Source organism: Vidua macroura, chromosome 20 (genome assembly GCF_024509145.1).
Source record: "Vidua macroura isolate BioBank_ID:100142 chromosome 20, ASM2450914v1, whole genome shotgun sequence".
In the NCBI taxonomy this organism is placed as follows: Eukaryota; Metazoa; Chordata; class Aves; order Passeriformes; family Viduidae; genus Vidua; species Vidua macroura.
In genome coordinates, this window is record NC_071590.1 from 6,859,023 (window position 1) to 6,882,393 (window position 23,371).

Genomic DNA, 23,371 nt, shown 5'->3' on the forward strand with positions numbered 1-23,371 from the left:
AAGAAATCACACACAAAGGAAGGGGCCAACAAGGTTACAAGCTCTGAGGTAGCTGGAGCTGTGGCTCCTCTGTGCCACCAGCAGCCACAGCAGTGACACTCCACAGGAAATCATCCAACACCACCAACCACAACACGTTCCCCCTCCACCTTTCTCCCCTCGTAAGCCAGCAAACGTCCCTGTTAATGCCAGCCCTGGATAAACAGCTCCTGGCACGTCACCTCTCAGCTCTCGCCTGCACAGCCACCCTGAGAACACCAGTGCTCAGCAGGCTCACAAATGTCACCTCTCAGCTGTGCCACTGCCTTCAGAGCTGCTGCGTGGGTGCAGAGGGGGGTGGGCAAGGCTGGCACCGCTGCCTCAGTAACTGCTTGTTAAACCACAACCTAAGGTCAGGGCTCCTGCGCTCGCAGCCAAGACTGACTCAGGGTAAATGCACACCCTTGTCTGTGCTGCTGTACCAACACACAGCCCCTGGAGCCACGCTGCAGCCATGGCAGGGAGCTGAGCTGGCTTAAAAAGCCACCTTTGGGGAGCTTCCTTGGGCTGCAGCTGTTTCTTGACCACCTGTGGCCCCACATCAACAGCAGCAAAACTCCAGTGCGTGGAACGCTGCATGGGGCTAGGAAGGAGCAGGCAGAGCATTTTAAAGCAGTCACTTTGAAATGACTGATTTGTACTACCCCACACTTCATAGGCTGAATTTGCCTCAAATATGTGTCTTTTTGCACCAGAAAAATACATGAGAGCCCTGCAGACCCCTGCAGACCCCTGTGAAGGTCAGGGCTCTGGAGGCCAGACTGGCAGCAGGACACGAACTGCAACAGTTCTGAGCACCCTGCCTGACACTTGCCACTTGTCAGTCCCTTCTTCTAGCTGGCTCAGACTTTGCTAAATTTCCATGCTAGTTGCCTGTCTCAGCCTGAATTCTCCTGGAAATCTTCAGCCAAAACAGCTCGGCCACTTGTGAGAATGAGGCTAGGAAACAACATAGTGGCTTACCCCCGTTTGTAAAAAAACACTTACAACCTTTTCCTTCAGCTAATCTAGCAACTGTAAATCCTGGAACAAGGATCTGAGATTTTGCTGCAGAATAACCTTTTTAACAGAGAGTTTTCCTGTCCTACTAGAAATCTGTCCACACTTAGCCAAGCTATAAACATCTGAAAGACAGCAGTTTTTCCATACTCAATAGGAATTTGTTTCAACAGTTAAAACCTGCTAAGATTTCACCTCCCTGAGCAAGCTCCATCTTCCTACCTCCCTTCACCTGTGTTACAGGCAGCAGAGCAACTGCCCTGCTCCCATCCAGCAGGTGGGAACTTCTGAAAAATGTCCTTGTACGAGTGACTGCTGCTTGCTGTGAGCTGGAAATTGGACCCAGACTCCTCCAACTGGTGCCCAGGAGATCTGCTCTGAAGCAGAGCCCAAGGGTGAGAGAGGGATGGGATGGAAAAATTGGGAGCTGATGAGCATCAGACTGCAAGAACAGAGCAGAAAGCTGGGAACCAGCGATGGGAGGTTTTTCTAAAGATCAAGAAGAGAAGTCCTCCTGTTTCTTTGCATGTAGGAAAGAGGGCTTTTTTTCCCAGCTGAGGTCTGGGCTGCACAGAGAACACTGTTTTCCTACCAGGAGGCAGTTTCCTGCAGGGATTGCAGGGAGCTGGGTGGATCAGCAGCTGCAGCGCCCTCTGCAAGCTCCTACCTGGATTCTCCCAGGGTCAGTGGGCTCTGCTCCCACCCAGCCTGCAGCAGAGCCCGACCCAGGACTCCTGCGGCCATAAATCTACCTGTTCCACAGGGGAGAGGGTGAGAGGCAGAGAGAAAGGGGACTTTTGTAGCGGGGAGAAATTTGTGTTTCTCTGAGAACGTTATATTCATGGAAAACATAAACCAACTGTCGTCAAAGTCGTCTGAGCTCAGGAAATGGAGCGGCCGGGAGAAGGCTGCCATGTGGCCGGATGTTATGTATTTCTAATTAGTGCTATACATCTTTCAGCAGCGAGTGTCCTTTTGCTGGGAAACACAACGCGCTGCCCTTGTTATTGTAACTGTCAGAGAGTGCTTAAACAGATAATCTCCAGGAAAAGTGATAAACACATCCCCTCTCCCACTAGGGTGTGCAAAACAGCAGTGCCAAACCTTTATTAGGGCAACACAACCAACCACAGGAAATGGGAATGGGAAAAGAGCAAGGGGCAGCCGCCCACGAGGAGAGGGATTTGCTGGAGGAAGCTTCTCGTGGCTGCTCAAGTGCCATGTGCTGAAGGAAATCCTGCGAGGGGCACAGCCAGCACAGGACACATGGGCTGCTCACAGGGATGGGGCAGGGGCTGGGAGTGAGGGCCCCCAGCTCTTCTGCTCTGAGTGAGCCCCCAGTTTGGGTGGAAAGGAGCCACAGCAACCCCCAAAGCTTACGAGCAAGCAGTGGACATGCTCCTCCATCCACCCATCCCAGCTAACAAAACACAAGGAATGCTGAACCTTCCACAGTTAAAACAATCCCAGCCAACAAACCTCAAAGGAGAGCAGATTCCTTTGATTGAAGCAACCAGACTGCCTCAGCCAAGGGTCAGGAGGGCTCCAGTGGGACAGTCTCTTTGCTGGCCTCTCTGTCCTAACCTGAGCTGTGGCTTCAGGCCGGGAAGCCCGGAGCAGTGCTGGCAGCAGGTGATCCCAGTGCTGGCAGAGCAGCAAGGATGTGCTTTGCTCCCAGGGAACAACAGCTGAAGCCACCTTTCCTGGTGACAGGGTGAAGGACTGTATGGGGAGGCACTCAAAAGAACGAACAGTTCTATGGACACAGTCCCAGGGATGACATAACGGGCTGGCCAGGGGACGCAGGAGCTGCAGGAGCTCGGTGAGCACAGGGCTGGGGGCGAAGGCACCCGGCTGATGTGTCAGCACATCAGCTCTGGAGGCACAGACAACTGATTCACCAGCTGGCTGCTGCCCTGAGGGCAAGAGACCCGGGCTTGGGTCGGGTCACCTCGGAGTGACACCACCTGAAGGCAATTCCTCTGCTCCCTCACCGCTCAGACACAGCTTTCCCCGTGAGTCACTCCCAGCCAGACACAGCCCTGGCACGGCTACAGGGCAGCCCCCTGGGGTGGGGCTGTCTGCAGGAAATGGGTGAGGAGAGCCCTGCTGCCGGCCCAGGCTGGTGGAGACCGCACACACGCACGGGAATATAAAGCAGCACAAGTGAGGGGGATGCTCACAGCTGTGGGGCATTTCCCTGACACCCCCTTGCAGGAGAGCTGTGAGTCACTGGCACTCCCAGCTCTGGGAACTGGCGAATCACACACGCACTCATCTGCCCCCGAGAGAGAGCCTGGGAACCTGGAGGCACTGCTCAGCCCTGGCTGATACCCTGGGAATGATGGGCAGCTTTCCTGGAAGGACACTCCCAGACTCTGAGCAAACAGGATGGCAGCCCCAGCCCTCCCAGCACTGTGGCCGAGCTGAACATCACCACCTGCAGCACACGGGGCTGGACCCCTTCCAAAGCAGCCTCTGGATTTTAGCAATAACCTGGATGCCCCCAAACCACCTCCCTGCACTGATGTCCCCCTGTGGAGAGGCAGGAAGGCCCTGGGAGGGTCTTGGTTGCAGCAGCAGCACCGGGGAACTCGCTGCACGTGTTCCCAGAGCAGCTGGGGCTGCCCAGGAGCCTGCAGCTCCCTCTGCAACCCTGACTTGTCCGAGGGAAGGAAGGAGGGAGGCCTAGGAGGTGAGGAATGCCGGGGGCCTGGGGAGGATGGAGCAGCTCTCCCTGTGGAAGCCATTAGATATTCAACACTTCATTTGTTTCCAGCCGTCCTGGACTGCAGCGCTGGGCTCTAGGACGGGAGGCTCTTCTCTGACGTAACCAGGAAGCAGCTGCAAAATTAAGGAATCCCTCATGACATCATAAAAAGGGTCGATGGTTTACAGGGGAAGGTATAAAAATTAATGACATATTCCCACCCGAAGCAGAGAGCCTGCCCAGGAGCCACAGGGGAAGCCATGCTCTGCCCGGCACGAAGGGGCTGCCTGCCCCAGACAGCTCCGTGCTGCCAGCTCCCTTTGGCTGATCCAGGAGCTCCTCTCTGGCTCTGATTGTCCCTCAGCCCAGGCAGGGCTGGATCCTTGCACCTGGGGTGCGATAACCAACTCAGTATATCCTTCCTGACCCTGATGAACAAAGCTTTAGGGAATGACTTTAGGGACAGCTTTCTTGTGTACTCGGGGCTGGCCAGGAGTCAACGACAAAAAACATCATTGTGAAGCGACTATTAATATTACTAACTTAGTAAGAAGTTATTAATTTCCACAGGGAAAGCAGACACGTGCACAGTGTCCCCAACACCCCAACTTCTGAAGCTCTGGGAGACCAACAGGACCTGCAAGAGGAGGCAATGGCAATGGCACAATGTCCCTCCCCACCACACAACCCAGGCTAGGTCAGAAAGAATGACATTAGCCTTGAGGACAAGCACAAAGCCATTTCCACTTGAAAAGGGAAAAGGATAGTGGTTTAAAATTAACTACAGCCTTTTCCAGGAAATATCAGTGGAAAGAAGCAGCCATTTTTAGAAATGTTATTCTCAGAAATTTCCTGAAAAGACCCATCAGTCAAAACACAGATTGAAGCCATTTCCACTTGCACTAAGCAGCACTTCGGAGCTCTCCCTACACGCTTGGGGTGCTTGACCCAGCCAGCAAGGCCAGGATCCTGCTCTGCCCCCCTGACCCCAGCGAGGCTGTGGGAGTCAGTTTGGGATGTGGAACAGCCCATACAGAGTCAGAAACACTCCCCCTGCATGGGGAGGCACATCCATCCCAGTTGTCACTAGTCACACTTGCACTGAGACACGCCAGTCCCTGACCATCGCAGCTGGAGCAAAGGCACCTCCAGGCTCATCCATGCTTGCAAACCTGGAGAATTGCCAGAGAAACTCTCATTTCTCAGCACTGCCCTCACCGGAGCCGCTCTGAGCGTGGGAGCTGACGCTGGCACTTGTGACACAGGCACAGCAAAGTGCCAGCAGTGTCACAGCAGATCCCCAGAGCCACAGGTTCTGCTGCCAACAACTGACAGCAACGTCAATTTGACCCGTCTGGCAGCTAAAAGGCTGGCAAATCTAAATGTATGTAACTCCTGGCTGGCTCATAAGGAAGTGTGTCCCTTCAAGCTGGCATGCCAGCTCATCAGCATATCTATAGCTCCAGACCAGCCTGGCACCAGCTGTCTCTTCCTGTGGAGGGAATATTTGCCATAAAATGCACAAGCAGGATGCATTCAGATGAAACAGGGAATTCTGCACGAAAGAAGAAAAATCATGGATGACAGAAATGGAAAATGGTTTTAGGGGTACTGCAATGATGCAGAATGAAAGAAGAAAACCCCTGATGGCCTATCTTCTGTCTGCACAGATCTGTCAGCTCTTTCTGAAGATGCCAGAGCTATGAACCTCACCAAAAGAGCCAGTGAGGAGCTGGGGAGCCTGGCTGGGCTACACAGCAGCATGGCAAGAGCTACCAGCATCCCCCCAGGAGCTGTGTGTGCCCAGCCATAACTGTGTCAGATGTTATTTACAACAGGGAGGAGGTGTGAACAGGGCTTCCCAAGAGATTTCCTCCAGCCCTGAGGGAAGTTTACAAATAAGGACAAACAACAGCAGCAAATAACAGACAGCATTTTGCACCCCTCAAGCTCTTGCTGGGGGTGGGCATGTCCTTGACAGCAAAATGTGAGCAGACAGCCTGGAACTGGCTTCCTTGGGTGTGAACCTGGGTGAGCACTCTGGGCCTGCAGCTAAAGCTCATGAAAGCAAGTGCCTGCAGACAGGAGCATTCAGAGAAAGAAGCCTTTCATGGGGCAGGAACAGCAAAGTGTGGAGTTTCCTTTTCAGCACATTCCCTCCTTTGCTGCTCGTCTTCTTAGGGCTTCCTGAGGGCCCAGTGTCTGCAAAGCAAATGCCAAAACATGAAGTGAAATGCGTGCCCTCCTCCCAGCTCTTGGGAAGCAGGAAATCCCAGGGTCTTCATCAAACGCTTGCAAGCCTGAACTGCCTCCTCACCTCCCACTCCAGCCCTGCTTGGTCCCTCCTTCCTCCTGGCTGACGGCAGTGGCACCCCCAGCCCCAGGACACCCCACCAAGAGGGGCACAGCCCAGCCACTCTACCTGCAGTGATGCTTACTTAACAATTTCCATTATAAGACCTTGGTTTCAGTTCCTAAGAACTTTGCCAAACTTTAACCATTTAGGCTGCAACCCTTCATGCCAAAAGCTTTCTTCAAGCTAAATTTATTGGGAAAATTTCAACTACAAAGGTTCAGCCATTTGCCAGAATGAGGTTAGGGAAAATATATTGTTCTTCTCAAGTTAAAAATTCTTTGACCATTTCAGCAAAATCCCTAGCACCTTCACACTTGGAGCAGGAACCAGAAGTTTGGCGGGGGCCAGCAGAGGGGTCTGGGTGTTCTGGGTGCCTTCTGCCATCTCCATCCTGCTTTGCCAAGGTGGGTGCCTATGGAAATCTGGGTGCTCACTATCAGACAGTTCTCTCATGCCACTCCAACCAAAGCAGCATCTGGTTCACCTGCTTGGACAGAAGAATAAACCAAGCCAGGTGAGGCACTGGAGAGGGAAAAGCAGGTGGAAAAGGGGGCTGAAGCAGCACAAGTGAGGCACAGCATAGCAGCCCCTTCTCCAGCCCCCTCACTGCTCTGCTGGTACCATCAGTGGCTGCTCTCCCCAGAGGATCCCAGCCCCACACGTGCAGCATTCCTGCCGTGGCAGAGCCTTGCGTGGTGCATCCAGATTTACGTGCCAGCCAAGGATCCCAGATGAGGTCAGCCCAGTTCCAAGGGGGAGCTCGCTTTTCTGAAAACTATGGAAACTACACATGCAAAAAAATCTCAGAACACCAGACTTGGAGGCATCTCTGCAGCTTCAAGTCAACTCCATCGCACTTACTCACCATAAAGCCGTCCTAACGACACGTCACTTTTCCTCCCCTCAAGGTACCATTTTCAGTCAACACAGAAAACTAACAGGCAGCAGAGACCCTCCTGCAGAGTGTTCTGATGTGCTGAAATGTGCACGTGTTTAATGAGCCTCAGGGCTGCAGGACAAGGTCATGGTTTGGGGGGTTAAGATGAAGAACTTGATTCCATTCCTCACCTCGGTCCTGAACTTTCAGGGAGATCCAGAAGTCCCCTTAACTCCTCCCAGTGCATGTGCTCGACTATTTTTGTGTCTCTCACTTGTTGGCTGGCTGGTGACACAGAGGGGATGGAATTTGCAGACACTGGGCAACTCTGGTTTGATCAAAGGCAGCTCCTGAAGGATTATGTTTTTAGGAGAACTCTATCTCCTGCATCTCAAAGTGGGCAGACAAGGGACTAGAAAATCTGGTATTTTCCTTAAGCTCAGTCCCCCATCAGTACCTGTTAGAGGTACTATAAAAAAAGGCACCCAAACCCAAGATTTGAGCGCATACCAGTGAGTTTACACCATCCAATTATTTGGACCTGAATCTTGTAGCTTTTCCTACACTCCATGTGGCACCGAGCACAATGATAACACTTAATTAGTGGCTCCTCTGGAAAACTCCCATGAGAATGGAAAGAAATTTTACAAACAAAAGGACAACAAGAAAATTGAGCCTGGGATCTCTTTGTCATCATTTTGTCTATCACAGGAGGCTTTGTGTGCCTTACACCATACCTGAAGTGCCACTGGGCGCAGCCTTTGAGGCTCGCTCTGTTTGGAAAGAACCCCTCAAAATGCTCCTCACAAAAATACAGCCAGATTCACCCACCAGACCTCTGGTGGTGAACGGGGACTGTGGTCTTCTGTGGAAATTTGGAACAAATTCAGCTGCGAGCGGTGCCACGCAAAGGGAGGTTCTCAGGTGTCGAGCGAGCGATTCCCTGCAGGAAGGGCCGTGACCACAGGCACAAACCCACAGCACGCAGAGAAACCACTCCAGGAAGTTTAACATCCGAGCCCCCCCGCTAGAAAATACGATCTCAGTGCTCCAACAACTCACATGGAGCAGGAGCCTCGGGTCCCAACGCACGTGCGAGCTCACACAGGCGATGGAGCCGCCGCCACGGCACTCAGCAACTGAAGAGCCTGAACCCTCCACATTCATTAACAAGCGTAAGACACCACATTTTTATGCCAGATTCCTCTTTTCCCCCGTGATTTGAGATAGGACTGGGACAACTGTGATATTCCCTGCAGCTACCATTGGCCGTACAGAGGGAAAGGCTGTGCTGGGGGTTGGTGGGCTCGCCATGGGGTGCCCCAGCACCCCTTTTGTTTGCTGCTGTGTCTCCTGGCAGGAGGACACGAGGGAGCTGCAGGCTCCAGCGCCGTTTCCTGCAGAGATTTGAAAACCTGTTGCAGTTCCAAAGTGAGCTTCGATTTCACTGTGACCAGCAGCTCAGAGACTCATAGTTACTATACAGCCGAATAAAATATTTTTTCATAAATTTAACGCCAGCATGTCTGTGTTTGGAAACTTTGAAAATCCATGTTGTATGGTTTACTGCACTGGAAAAGGTGCCAACAGAGTTTCAAAGGAAGGGAAGTGTATAACTGTTTCCTTTCAAATGTATTTTCCAATGGGATCCATTGAGGGAAAAGGCTGGAACTAACTAAAACATTATTAAAAACTGTTATGAAAAGAGACAGAGAGATGGAAAAAGATAGACAAAAACTCCAATACACAGCCGAAAGGGAGGGAGGGAGACAGGCGGCAAGAAAGGGGATATGGGCAGAAAGACACTTTGGGTGGGGAAAATGGGGCGAGACGGGGAGTTTTAACTGGCAGTCACCCTTCGTGGTTTCATATTGTTGCAGATCAATTGATCAGGATTTCAAGTGCTGCTGGCCCGGTGGCACAAGGCGAACCACAGAGTTGGCTGCAAGCGCAGCCCTTGCGAACTGCTGACCTTCAGTTTTCAAACCAAAAATATTCCTTGGGAAACGGTTACACCGGGTCCCAGCCCCGAGGCTGCCAAGCAAAAAACAAGCACTACGGACCTGAAGGAATGCCCCGAGTAACTTACACCAAAGCAACAAGCAGGGCTAGTAGCCTGAAGTAACTCCCTGGTGTGATTCAACCGGCAGTAACCGCGCGTGACATGTGTGCAGAGGGGCTTGGCTCTTCCGTCCTCCCGGAGCGGGGAGTTCTCCAATCACCCTCCGTCGGGATGAGCGTCGGCCCTCAAGCCGCTCCCGCTCCGTTGGCCACGCTCAAGCTGCTCCAACCAAGCCTATAAATACCAAAGCCATCGGGTCCATATAGTGCAGTCACAGCCTGATTCCAAACCACCGCTCCGGCTCCAGGCACAGCCCCGGGTTTGCTGCCCTGCAAGCGAAGGGGGAGCCGAAAGGGGCTGAGAACACACGTTTTGTCGAAGACTTCAGTGCCCTGGCCATCAGGAGGCTGCCAGGGTCGGGGCTGGATCTCTGTTGCTCTGCCAGGCTTCAAAGAGCCAGGCCGGGGGTGGGCAGAGCTCGGCGAGCGCCTGCAGAGCTCCAGGCCTGTGGTTCCACGGGGTGTAGTAACCCTGGGCTGTAGCACACATGTCGAGGGATGAGGGGAAAAAAATAAACAGACAGACAAAAGAATGAGGATGCTCTGCCAATTCCAATTGTGCAGCTTTTATTTTAAATGCTTATCAAGCTGAGAAAGAGCAGAGTTCTTGGAAAACAAGGTTTCCTTTCTTCCCATGCCAGTGTCAAACACCCTCAAGGACGGGTACAGCACAGGCGCTCACTGCCGGCCGCCCTCTCCACAGCCGCCGTCCTGTCCCGTCCCACCCGCCTCGGGAAGGGTTTCCAGCTCACAGCCCTGGTGTTTCTGGTAAAAAGATCTCTCTGTGATTTTTTTTTTTTTTTTACTATATATATATTTATATATATATATATATATGAATTTTTTTTTATTAATCTCCAATCTGGCTGGGTTCAAATTATGGCCAATTACCCACCAACACTTCTCGCTAATAAAATAAATTTTTACGGGCCCTAATTACTGCTTTCGCTGAACTGCTCTACAGGAAGCAGAGAGGCTGTGGCTCTCCAGACGGCAGCAGACAGGAAAGCTACGGCGAGGAACCCGCGAGTGAACGGAGGGGATGGAGGGGGAGCGCGGCGCGGCGCGTGTGCCATGCGCACGGCGCTGGCCCGGCCGTCAGGGCCCCCGTCAGCCGCTGCACCCACCACCTGTGACGCAAGGCTGCTGCTGGGGACAGGAGTGACGGCCGCAGCTCCACGCCGGCATCCGCGGACGCGAGCCGGAGGGGAAATCGTGTTTGGAAAGGGCTGCATCAATCACACGTGACGGAGAGGCTGAGCCGCCTCCCATCGCGGCACAGGGGTCCCCCCGCAACCAGCGCAGAGGGAAGGCGGATTCTCAGCCTGGCGCCCACCTTTGGTTCTCTCTGTTCCAATCGCAGTTAATTGAAGGAGACACAAATAGCAGGAAGGCAGAAAATCCCTCTGAGAACGCGAAGCATCCAGCCTGCTCCCTGCTACACACACACACACGCGCGCGCGCTGCTGCCTGCCAGCACAGCACAGCCCCAAAGGGGTTCCCGGGTGTGACAAATGAGCAGAACCCACCGGGTGACTGCAGCCCACAGCCCGTCCTGCCTGAACCCCGCTGCTCCGGGGGAAGCAGGGGGAGCAGAGCCGCTGTTCTCCGTCAGGGAACACCCTCCGTGGCAGGAAAGCCGTGGCAAAACCACCGGCTGCTGGAGCCCTCCGGAGCGCGGCTGCCACGCAGGTATCCCGGCTCAGCTGGGGAAACGCGGCTCTGCGAGATTGATTGATTTTTTTTTTCCCCCTTTCTTAACCAGGATTACACTAATTTCCAAGGCCTAATGGAGTCCAGCTGTGATGGGGAGGCAACGCTGCAGTAGTACAAAGACCTTTGCACGTTGGTGCAAACTTGTACAACGCTCAGCACACACACACACACACACACACAAAGCCCTATAAAAAGGATGCACTGCAGCAGGGTATTTTTAGTCTTGACAATACAGCCCTAAAAATACGACTTTGCTAATACATCACTACAGAAATATTCCCAGTGTCCATTCAGGAACGGTTTAAAACATTTATTTTTGTTTCCTTTTGCAATGGTCAGAGAGGAGGGAGAAAATAGAAACTCATTGATAAGAGGAAACGAGAGAGACATGAAAAATTGAAAACTACCTAAAAGCTCATGGAGAGGTTTATTTTATTAGTTCTTAATAAATATCTTGCAGATTTCCTCAGGAAATACACCAGATCACATGTAAAATAGTTTGGTACTGATGTCAACTGTGTCAGCATATGAAATCTATTAGGGTGAAGCCACAGCAGGGTGATCAGCGTGCTGAAAAACTGCACGGCACTGAGGCGAGGGGGGGTGGGGGGAATCTCACGGCCCTTCCAAATTCTTCGAGAGGTAAAAAAGTCAGCCAAGACGCAGAGAGAGAGAAAAAAAGATCCCACATCCTGCTTTGCGCTGCCAGCAATGTGAAGTGCCCAGAGATTAATTCTATGTCTGGCCTGGAAATGTGACTTTAAAGCATCGGAGGGAGCGGGGAGGAGGAGGAGAGAGGAACGAGAAGGCCAGGAGAACCGGGACTGGCACCGTGCCACCGACCCCCCTCCCATCCTTCCCAAGCCGTGTTTCAACGTAGACAGCAGTAAAGCCCAACAGACGGCAGCTCCCGGGGCTGCCAGGGCCTCGCACCAGCTGGGGCGCGTCTCCCGCTCCCCGTGCAGATGGGCCTGGGAGCATCACTTCCGCTGCGCCTGCTTTTAGAGCCACCCGGGCCCATGTGGCCGCCTTTGGCCGCTCTCCGCCACGGCCCCGAGCGCGCTTGGGGCCCCCCGGGCGGGACGAGCTCCGCTCCCAGCACCAGGCACGAGGGTTGTCAGCCCTTGGCTCCTCGGGCTGAAGGGTTTATGCTGTTCCCAACCCGCCTTTGGCAGCCGGCGCCTCCTTCTCCATCCCCGTGCCATTACCCGGGGAGCAGGCGCTGCTTTCGCAAGACGCCCCAGCTCCGCTCCCAGGGCCGGCGGAGAAGCACCGGGAGTTCACTGAGCCAGGGTCAGGGGGCCAGATGATCCCAGGAGGGATGGGAGAAGGGGGAATGGAGAAACTCTAAAGCTAAACCCATCCCCATGGGGTATCTCCTTCCTATTCCACAGTGACATGCTCCTGTCTGCTTCTCTGGGGTGGGACCTGAGAGCCCTGGGGGCAGACAAATCACTTGTGCCCTCTGTGTGTCACCTACTAGCCAGCCCTAAGGCCACCATGGCCATCATCAGCCACACCAACCAGCATTAAAAATGGCTCTTCTATTAGAGATGGGCCATGTGCCTTCAGGGCTGTCACTCAGCCAGGGTGACACCTGAAGGTCACACCTTCCTCCTGACTGTCACTTAGCGCAGGCAGAGCCAGCTCTGTGCTGCCAAGAACCCACTGCAGGGCACACGCAGCCCAGTCAGGGAAAATAAAAGATCTCCACACCTAAACCTGCGTGGGGTCACCTCCTGAGATACACTCAAGGGCTGAAACACAGCCTTGGCTGTGCTGCCATTCCTGATCTCAACATTAAGGCAAGAAGAGATCCCAACAAGCCCCCCAGCACCAGGCACAGGATTCCCAGAGGGACTGCAGCCTGTGAAAAGAGGAAGGCAGGATGGAGCTGGCAGAGGATGAGCCTGTGGGGCAGCCCCTGGGAAGGAACTACCCTCACTGAGCTGGCAGGCTGCACCCAAACCTGCACAGGGCACGGGGCGGGCAGCCCTCCCTGCCTACACCTGGAAGGTTATAAAACAGCCCCTCAAGCTCAATCAGGAGTTTTACAACTTCACAAAGCAGCATAATTAGCCTAATTATACAGTGCTCTCTCAGAGAATTAAACAGAAATACAGTAATTGACTTGGTGCTACTTAAAAGCATGAGGAAATCAAAGGTGCAAGGCACATTAAAGAATCAGAAATATCTCTTCAAAAGCAAAAGGACTTCCTGTCACGCTGCAAACATCTAAAGCTTCAGCAGAGCTGCTGCACCTGGTGCATCTCACTCTGACTCCCTGGCACCTCTCTTTCTCCACCACCAAAGCTGGGGAGATGCAGAGACCTGGGACAGCTGCCTGAGCACCTCCTTTCTTGTTCCACAGCAGGACAGACAGACACAGTGTGCCACTGCTCCATTTCCTGCCTTTCACTTTACACAGCAACGCTGCTTCTTCATCCAAATAGTGGTTGGATTCAGTGTTTGCAGAGCTGGCCATGCCTTGGAACCACAGCAGAGCCTCTCCAACCTCACCTCACCTATCACTGATTGTCCTGATTTGCTGCTTGGGCTGCTGAAGCTTGGCTCTAAAGCAGACTCAGGCTTTGTGTTTACAAATCATTTCCCCTCGATTTGTTGCCCTGAAATGAGATCCTGCTATCACCTCGTGGAACAGCTTCAAGGGCAGATGTAAGGATGTGCTTGTGTGACAGGCAGACCAGGCAGAAGCCCCCAGCAAGCTCATCTAACACCACTTGATGTGGACTTTGCTGCACTTGAGCTGGAGGGCAGGAGTGGAGAGTCTGACACACCAGCAAACACTCAATTTTGCTGGAAACCTTTCCCTTCCCTGCCACAAAGCCCTGCTCAATCTTTTGCCTCCCGAGCCAACGTCTAGATTTCAGAAACTTGAACTGCCAGTGGAAATTCCCTGCAGCGCGTTGATTATTGCATCTCCTGCTGGCACTTGTGGCAAGGGGAAAAAAAAGGTCACATGGCTTTCTGGACACACGTTTCACTAAGGAGTCTTGCATCAGAGGGCAGAAGCCAGCAGCCAGGAAAATAACTCCAATTACGGTAAATAAATCCCCAAATATGTGACAATCTGCCTTTTAAACAGGAAACAGAGGGGAATAAGCAAAGGAAGACTTTGGTCTAAACATTGCTGCCACCAGCCTCAAGAGCCCAAGAGCAGGACTCTGAAGACACGTCTGAGCCAGAATTATTTTACCTGAACTTTACTGATGTGTCTCAAGTCTGAGACAGCTTCCTTCCCTGAAGGGAAAGGCGCCGACAGTTCCCAGCAACTGTGCCAACCTCCAACACTCCCAATGGCTCAGAGGAGAAACCCTGGAGGGTCAGCTGCCACCTCTGGACACGTACATGTCCTTTTAGGAGGCTCAGCACAGGAAGTTGTGTGGCTCCTGAGATAAGCAATGCAGGTAGCACTCCCTGCACCACTTCAACCCTTCCTCCTACTCACACATCTCAGGGTATGGGTTGTGTCTGGACACAGGGAGTAGCAGATATGACTAAACAACAGGTTCAGTGTAAAAGCCCTTTGCCAAGGCAGTGGCATCAAAGAGCCAGCTCGCTCAGGAGCCTCGGTGCAAGGCAGGCAGCAAAGGGGAAAGACTGACACCAGAATCATCCAGCCCTCCTCTGAGTTTCCTCTCCTAAATACTACTCAAATGCAAAGCAAATGCGAGCAGCAATGTGAAAGGAGGGGAAGGATAAATTAAACATCCAGTTCCTCCAAACTTAAGGCCTTGGGAAGTGTTATGTCTTAACACCACCTCGCTGAAGACAGCACTGCCCAGTCTCAGAGGGAAAGGCACACAGCGACTCCAGGTGCAGCTGGAGATCTCAGTGCACACACCTCAGCCCACAATTGCTGTACATCAACCAAAGCCCCAGCACCCAGAGAAAGCCAGATGTCAAACTCCTCAACTCCAGCCTCCCTGCATCAAGTGGGCTTTGTGCTACAAACCGAGCCCCCCACGGCAGGTGCAGGGACCTCAGGCTCTGCTCTCAATGGAGCACAGGGCTGCAGATGCTCAGCGTCCCCCCGACACAGCCCTGCAACGTGACATCTTCATCACCCTCCTGGCTGTTTAGCCCAAAGGTGTCACAGCCCACAGCTGAAGTGTGTATTTACCACACAAAGAGGGGAATTCAGAGAAAAGGACTCAGTTCTGCTCCCCAGATAGGGAAAGATCAAGTTGTTTCTGCTGCTATCTATAGCCTAAGGTTTATTAAGCTTTCTTTTGTGCCTAATTTTAAAACTCCATCAAACCAAGGCAGTTACCCACAACACCGCTTTATTTTTAAACTCGGGCAAATGCACTGGACTCTCTTGCATTCAACTGCCCCCACCTTTTGTCAGCTCCAACATGAAAGATGTGGTTAGAGCTTCATGAGAAGACGTGGAGATGAGGCTGCCGCAGGTGATCAGAAGGTGCTTCCTCTGAGCCTCTTCTGATGCTGCAGTCAGCTCTTGGAGCAGAGCTGGGTCCGAGGGGCAGAAATGAGCCCATGGCAATGGTCAGAGCTGAGGCTCTGCTGAGGGCAGACACCACCAGCCTCTGCATCTTCTCTAGGGATATTTTAAGGGTTCAGGCTGCAAGCCTGAGCAGGTGTGGTCAGCAAAGCGAGACCTGTTGTGTCCAGCACAGGCTGTGAGTAGGGCGAGATGGCAGTGGAGCTGGCTGCTGGTTACCACAGCACAGCTCATCTCAGGGCTCTGACCTGTCCTCTCCCATGAAAACAGAAAGTCCTGGACCTGCTTAAGTGCTGCAGGGGATTTGCACTGACCTACAGATCTTTCCTTGTGTGTATCAAGATTTGGGCAAGATCTGCATCTCGAGCTGGTGTCCGTGTTCAAGGAGCAAGCAGGGCCACGTGCCTTAGCAAGCCCTGCACGGGCTGCAGTCACAGCTGTGTGACAGCAGCTCCTCTCTGAGACAGGCAGAGTCTCTCCAACCCCTGCAGCACCGACCTGCTCGGCCCTGGCCTCCGGACACCAGCGTGGCAAAAGCCACAGATACTGCTCTGAAGCTGCTGCTGTGAAACCTTCCTTTCTGCACGAGTCTTCAAGGTTTCCCAGCTGACACCACCTTGCACAGAGAACCTGACCCTGTTCCACTCAAGAAGACTGACTCAGGGTCTGCAGAGCAAAGCTCAGCCTGCCCCTGCCACACTGAGCCCTCCTCACGACCCACACGAGCACAGTCCCTCTGCCAAGGCACAACTAGTAGGTTTTCCTCCTTGCCCATTGCCCTTGGCAGAGCAGATGCCCTATGCACGAGTCACCCTGCCCAAACTGTCACTTTCCCAATCCTCAGCTAAAGCAAAACAATTGGCCAGACCCTCCCAGTGCCTCTGTGCCCTGACTCTGCTTGGCCCTGGGGGATGCAACTTCATTCCCTACATGTGCTGAGGATGCACATATGGCAGCCCCCTCCCCTCTCCACTTCCACCTAAGCCCGACCTCCTAACAACCTCCACACGGCACAACGCGACCGGCCCGAGAGTGCCAGAAGGCATCCAGGTGCTGCAGCCTGATGCTTCACACCCGCAGCCAGGCAAATTTGCTGGGATTTCCGGGAAGTGTCTCTAGGGTGCCCCGTGCTGCTGCACCCCCACCTTGGTGTGCGCTTGTTTGGAATGCAGAGCTGTCGGGGGGGGGGGGGGGGGTTTGGGGGGAGAGGGGAAGTTATTCTGGTGGTGGCCTATGAATAACATCCAGTGATTTATAGGAAGTATAATCCAATAATACAGTAAAATAAAACAGTGTGTCTGAGATGGGTTTGATTCCAGGAATTATAAAACAAATTATTAAAGAGAGAGAGAAAGAAAAAAGCCTCAGAGAGGCCAGATCGGAGTAAATTGGGCACAGATGGGCTGGGAGGGGGTTCCTCTCTCTCCACTCACCGAGATGCCCCTGCCGCAAGCACGGCTTCAATTAGTCTTTTCAGAAACCAGAGTTTTATTTCCCCAAATTACAGAATTAAAAAAAAATTAAAATTCTTGGAGTGTTTGTGGTCGGGATAAAGGGATCCAAACTTCTCTGTGAGTTGGTTGTGCAGATGGCTACCAAACTGTTAAAACGGGCCACCCCACTAAGGCCCCGCCCCAGCCAGAGCCCAGGAGGGCAAAAACACTGGTTAGTCACCTATGTCCCATCCTGGGAAGCACCAGCAACTTCAAGTCTCTGCCATGTAGAGTGGCTACCTCTCTCTGCCTCCCTCCCCTAGGTAGGCACTCCTTGCCCCATGGGTTTGAGGTCTACAAGAAGCTTTTTCACACCTGAAGTGCTCCTGACAGGAGGCAGCCGGGTCAGAGGGACCCTCACTGGCTGCATGCCTCCCTGGACAAAGCAGGAACACACTGTTTGATGCTGAACAGCAGGGGATGCACTTCATGTGGGAATTCTTTGGCTTCCTCTGTCAGAGAAAACAACAGATCCAATTCATCTCCCAGGATCTTCCCAGTGCTGCCCGGCTGCACAGGCAGCTGAGACCAGCTCCAGCGTGCCTGGTGCTGTCCCTGGGGACAAGCACAGCTCAGCTGCACTGGGCACGGGCCACAGAGCCCTGCCCGTGCTCACCTGAGCCCTGGCACCCACTGCAGGGTTCAGGTAACCACAGCAGTGAGCTGCGTGGGAGGAGGATGTGAAATGCCACGTGCTGCTCACAGCTGGCTGGTTTTGAAACCAGTTTAAACACAGCACAAAAAAAAGTCACCCTGTTAGAAGAGCACATGGTGACCTTGCGGTTGGTTGGTTTATGAAAAAGTGGCCGTGGCTGGGAGAAGAGACACAGAGGATATGTCACAAATCCCAGAGGGGCACACGTGCCAGGACAGGGGCACCCCTGAGGGGTCATGGCCAACCCACACCACAGCAAAAGGAGTAAAAAAGCAAAGAACAGCAGATATAAACTGTCATGCATGAGTCCCAGCCTCCTGTGCTGCCCATTGCCTCACTGCAGGTCTGCGACAGACCAAGCACAGTCCAAAAATGGGAGAAACTGAGGCTGAGATGGGGCAGGATTGTGTTTGGTGCAAGCCTGAGGAAGAGGAAGGACAGGTGCTTAACACAGCATTTAATTGCTGAGTTTCCTTTTTCTTAATACCTGACTCTTTACTTAAAAGTTCTTATTCAGGGGTTAAGAGTTTCATAGAATTCCCCACATTGTGACTGTTATGCCAGCGCAGTGACACCACACCACGATCTCAGCACTAGGACTTGTTAGACACCAGACATGGAGCAACAAGCACATTTACAAGTTTCTCAGGAGTAGCTGGGGCTCCAAAGCTGGAAATACATAGCAGGGAAGGGAGGGAGCAGCTATTCCTGAAGAGAACACCCCCGGACAGCAGGGAAGAGAGGCTCAGACCTCCCTCCCAGCCCCAAACCCACAGATCTCCTCCTGCTACTGCAAACTGAGTGTCAGGCCCCTGTGATGGGATGGACACAGACATGCTCTGCTCCCACATTTGCAGGAGGATTTCAGTAGGAGGAGATCTCCAGAGGCTGTTTGGTCCAACTGCAAAGCTACATCCAGCTCTGTGGAGTGGACACGGCCAAGCTCTGACTACAGCCGGCTCCCCAGCAATACTTCCTGGCAATTTGGGATGCAGGCAGGGCGGGACTGCTCCCTGCGTCCTGCCAGCCTCCCACAGGCCCACAGGGGTGGCTCGGCCCCCTGGCTCTGCTGCTGCCCCTGCTGCTGCAGCACAGGGAGGTGACTCATGTGCTGGGAAATGGAAACCCGCACCTTCCCGACAGCGTTCCTGCCGCGCTCCCGCCAGGCCTCTGCCCACAGCAGCCCACAGGCCGGGGAGCGAGCCAGCACCCTCGCTCCGTGCAGGGGACTCCGTAATCGTTCCAACATTCCTGGCTTCCTTCTAAACTCCAGACCCTTTGCTGTTCTGCTTTTGATTTCCATCTGCACCCAGCTCTTCCCAGTATGGCAGCGTCGGCAGCGTGCCCAACCTGTGCTGTGCCAGCACTCGGCGTACGAGCGCTCCGAGACCACCGGGGCATTTGTGCTGACAGCAGGGTTTGCTTTGCCAACAACACTCTCAGCGATATTTCAGGGTCACCAGAGCAAAGGGCCCTCAGGGAAATCCCTGAAGGGCCCTTGGCATCAGATGGCAGCCGTGGTGCCATCCGACCTGCAGGCGTTCCACGAGCGCTGCCACCTGCTCCGCACGCAGCCCGCGGGCCCCGGCAGGAACAGGTTTGCTTTCTCCAGAGATCCGAAAGCTGGGAGCAGCTGGCAGCTACCCACACAGGAGGCAGAAAACTCTGAGAATACTTATTTTTCATGAGACAAAAAGCACTCCCTCCGTCACTCACACACATCCACGACTCGGCTATGGAGGGACGAGCACAGCCCAGTGGTTTGAGAGCTGGGACTGCTTCCAGCTCTGCCACAGGGGCTTGCCATCCATCCCAGACAAATCTCATCCTCCCCTTCCCACTCGCTCCTGTCTGTGGCACAGACACCACTATTAATTCACCTACCAGGGGTATTATTAATATTATGAATACAATAATTACTGTCACGCAGAGGCATTTGCTTATAATCACAAAGTACTTTGCAGCTCCAAGATAAACACGCCATCATTGGCTGGCATCTGGCAGGCAGGAGGGCATGGCTGCCTCGCCAGTGGGATTGACAGCTCCCTCCAGGAGAGGAGAGTGCCTGCAAGGCAGGCACAGCATACAGGAGCCACTTCCCAGCCCTCCAGCTGGTGCTGGTTTGCTCCATCAGCTGACCTTGGCCACTGACCACCAGCCTGAGCAGTGGCCAACTGGCTCACATGGGAGGGATCTTCCAGCAGCAGCTCTCTGGGGCTCAGCCTGATCGCCCACATGCTGGCCTTAGCTGAAATCCATCAGCTGGAGGCCTTCATATTTGGGATCTAAATCCTAAAGCATCAGGATGTGAAATGCTTCTTCCTGCCACCCAGGGAGAGCAGCCCCATCCCTGCTCCCAAACTCACGGCTCAGGCACACTTGGGTACCTGCTGCTGAATGCATGTTGGAGGGGACACAGGGAAAAGTACAATCCCTGGAAGCATAATTTTAAACTCAGTGAAGAGGCTCTGGTTTGGTGGCACCTCTGTTGCCCAGCACATTAAACTTGTCAATGGCAGAGACCATCCAGGCTGCTGGGTGGATAGAGGAAGTGAGAGGAGAGTAATTAACACCAGATCTGTGTTGTTCTCTGAATTATCACAGGGCACAGGCTCCAACCCCGTGTTTCAGAGAGTGGCATCACATCCCCCACCCACCTGCATGGACACAGGCAGCCACAGCCAACAGCTGAGGCCTCTGAGACTGTCCCAGCCCTCCCGCTGCCAGCACAGGCACTGAGCAGAGCCCAGTTTAAACTCTGGGAAGGCAGAGCCATAAAGCAGTATCTTCCTTCTGTGCTGATGACTCAGGCTCCAGGGGGATGCGATGCCTCCTCACTCCTCAGACACCTCAGCCAGCTCCAAAGGCCCAGCCAAGGTCCCTTTGTGTTGACACCCACAGGCATCCAACCACCACTCCCACCTCCCCATCTGGTGTGTCCCCCACCCTTCTCCACATGGGGAATGGCTGATCCCCATCCAGTTTCCCCTCCAGCAGCACGTGGTACCTTTGGGCTGGGAGTTGTACACTGCAAACATGTTGATGGCCATGAGCTGGAGCATGCGGGTGCTTCCGATGGGAGGGGGGCTGTGCTGCAGCAGCACCTGGAACTCCCTCAGGACCTCCTCGGCCACCGCAGGGAAAGTCTCCATCCTGCAGACAGAGAGAGAGGCTGTCGAGAGCAGGCTGTGCCCTGAGATGAGGGGTGGGAGGTGGGCACGGCTCAGCCCGTGTCACATCTCCTGAGGAAGGGGGAATCCCTGGGGTGCTGTCTCCCAGCCAGGAGCTGTGGGGAATGAAGGTGCAGGCTGCTTCCTTAGAGAGGGCAGTGAGGGATTGCTCTGTGACCGACAGGCAGCATTCTTTTGGCAGGAAAACACGGCCTTTATGAGTCATTTCTGACCAACCATTTTTTTCTACTGACTTCTACCAATCTGGGAGAGGTGCCAAGGGGCCAGCAGCTCACTTGGACCAGGAGCAGCCCATGGGACTCCCAAGGCTGCAGCAAAATGCACACGCTGGTGCCACATTGCGGATGTGGCAATTCCAGTGCATTGAATGCTGGCCAGAGCGTGCTTCCTCCAGAACTCCTCACTGCAACATCGGATCCCATGGCACCGAGCCCTGTCTTCCCCCAGGCTACACACTCCCCGGCACTGTGATTGAGCCCCTAAACTTCATCACTTCGAGCCCCACAGGACAGGGACTCCCTGACTCGTGGAGCTGCTGACAGTGTCAAAGCTGGAGCGGGTCCCCGCAGCCGCAGCGCCGCTGTCGCGCGTCAGGACACAGCAGCCCGCGGCTGCAGGGCCACGGCTGGGGATGGGGTGAGCTTTCAACACCACTCACAAGCGCCCACGGAAATCTGACACCTTTATCCTGCTCTTCACCGCTGAGGGAATTAGCTGAGGTCACTTATCAGAGCTGTTGCATCCTCAGTAATCTCCCAGCTGAAGTGGGGTGAAAAATTGAAATTATTGCAATAATTTCCCCAAAATTGACTGAGGTGTGGTTGCCCACAACAGTCCTCACCTGGTATCCCATGAAGACAATTTTATAACCAAGAAGCTGCCCAAAACCTTGGGAACTACTGAGGGGGGAGGTCCTCCTGTCCCACTGCCTCTTCTGCAGAGTTTGCTGTATTGATTGCTGTTCCTACACTAGAAAAAGCCACAGCCAGACCCAGCAGGCTGAATATCTCCCAGAAAGTGCCCACACCACTTATGAGTGACATTATCAAGTGCCCACATGGGAGTGAGGGAGCCAAAACCCACAGAGTGTGAAGCATCTGGAGCTGGGGCAGGCGACCTCAGGGGCCTCCATAGCAATTTCCTCTATCTTCCCCCCAGGAGATTCAGATCTTGTGATATTACCACGGGCTGGATTAATGAGCCACTTCTGGTAACCCACATGGGCAATTCTGCTGGGCTTCCCCAACAGACTTCAGGACAGTGACAGCTTTATTTTTAAAGACAGAAATGGCTTTCTTCTTAACCATATTGCATGGGTGCTTTTCATCACCTGGGTCTGCCTATCAGCAGGGTACCCTCTCCTTGGGCACTGTTTGCTGGAGCAGTTCAAAGTCTCTGTTACCTTCCCAAAAACATGGGCTGGAACAAACAGTCTCCTTGCACTTTGTAGCTTTGCAGAATGGAGAAGCTCTGTCAGTACAAATGCACTGCTTTCCCTGCAAAAGGCAACTTCCCTGGATTTGGGGCACAGCCAGAGAATTAGAGCAAACTGATTGCTTCTAAAGACTTCCTAATTTTGAGAAATCTCAGACCACATCCAGTGTATCCAGAAACATCCTCCTAGGGCAGACAGCACTCTGGGGATGGAGGAGCTCTTTGCAGGACGGGTTGTTACTGAGGAGAAGAAGATTATTGCCAAGGAATAACAACAAGAAGGAGTGAGGGTTTCCTTAGCTCCACCACCTGTGCTTTGATACCACAGCACATCTGGAACAGCATGCAGTAACCCCTCTGAGCTCAGAACCAGCAGGTCAGGAGCCGAGCGGAAGCTTTTAATAAATTGCTTACCTGTGGTTTTAGGAGCAAGAGTCCAATTAAGACAACATCATCTTTTCCATATTTTTTCCAGATAAATCACCAGAGATCCTGCCCAAAAGGACTTGACTATTCCTCACCTTTTACCTATTTTAAGCACGGAAGCTGTTTAGCAGGGCTGGACGATTTTCTCTTCCTGTGTCACGGTATTACTTTCTAGTTCCCTTCTAAGTACTTCAGGGCATATTGTACCATTAAACATACTTGGGTTTTCTAAATGACTGTCCTGGGAAGCAACTGCCTGAAACGCTGCATCTTAATTTCACAAAAGCCTCAGGAGCCAAATGTGCAACTGATCTCTGCTACATCCCCATTAATCCCCTGCTGGCATCCGTTCAACCGGAGCTCGACCGCGAGCGCGGCCCCACAGCGCCGGGGACCGGCAGCTCCCCGGATGCTCTGCCCTCCAGCACAGACCCTGCACTTCCCGAACTTTCCGTGGGCTCTGGCAGTTCTCCTCCTCTTTTTCCTGCAGGCAGGACACCCAGCTCTGCCTCCTCACTGCACGACAGCCTGGTGGCCCATGAGTGGATAATCAGTGCCTTGTGAATCAGGGAGAGATCAGCTGTGACCCTCAGACACTCGGATCTCCAGCAAATCACCAGCCCCTGCTTCCCTGTTTTTTGTGAAGGGTCCAAAGTGCCCCTCCTGAGTGGTCACCCCTGTAAGCATAGAGACAGCAAGTGCTGAGGTGCTGCTGTGTGGCAGGATCTGGGCTGTTCCCAGCAGGGACAAGCTGTCACTTTGCACCCACACGGCCTGGAAGAGGCCTCTCAGCCCCGTGACCTGTAGCCAGCAGTTCCACAGAAGAATGAAGGAGCCAAGAGAGCTCCGGAGACTCCAGTTGCTTCCG

General features: G+C 53.5%; 1 protein-coding gene across 5 annotated transcripts in view; it reads right to left on the reverse strand.

Annotated features, from left to right (window-relative positions):
- Positions 1–23,371, reverse strand: part of SMG6 (SMG6 nonsense mediated mRNA decay factor) — a 103,784-nt gene that overhangs the window by 56,290 nt on the left and 24,123 nt on the right. For all 5 annotated transcript variants that reach the window (XM_053995191.1, XM_053995190.1, XM_053995192.1 and 2 more), the window contains exon 10: positions 20,460–20,605. In XM_053995191.1, coding sequence (XP_053851166.1) covers positions 20,460–20,605 — 146 coding nt within the window. The remainder of the gene's footprint in view (positions 1–20,459; positions 20,606–23,371) is intronic.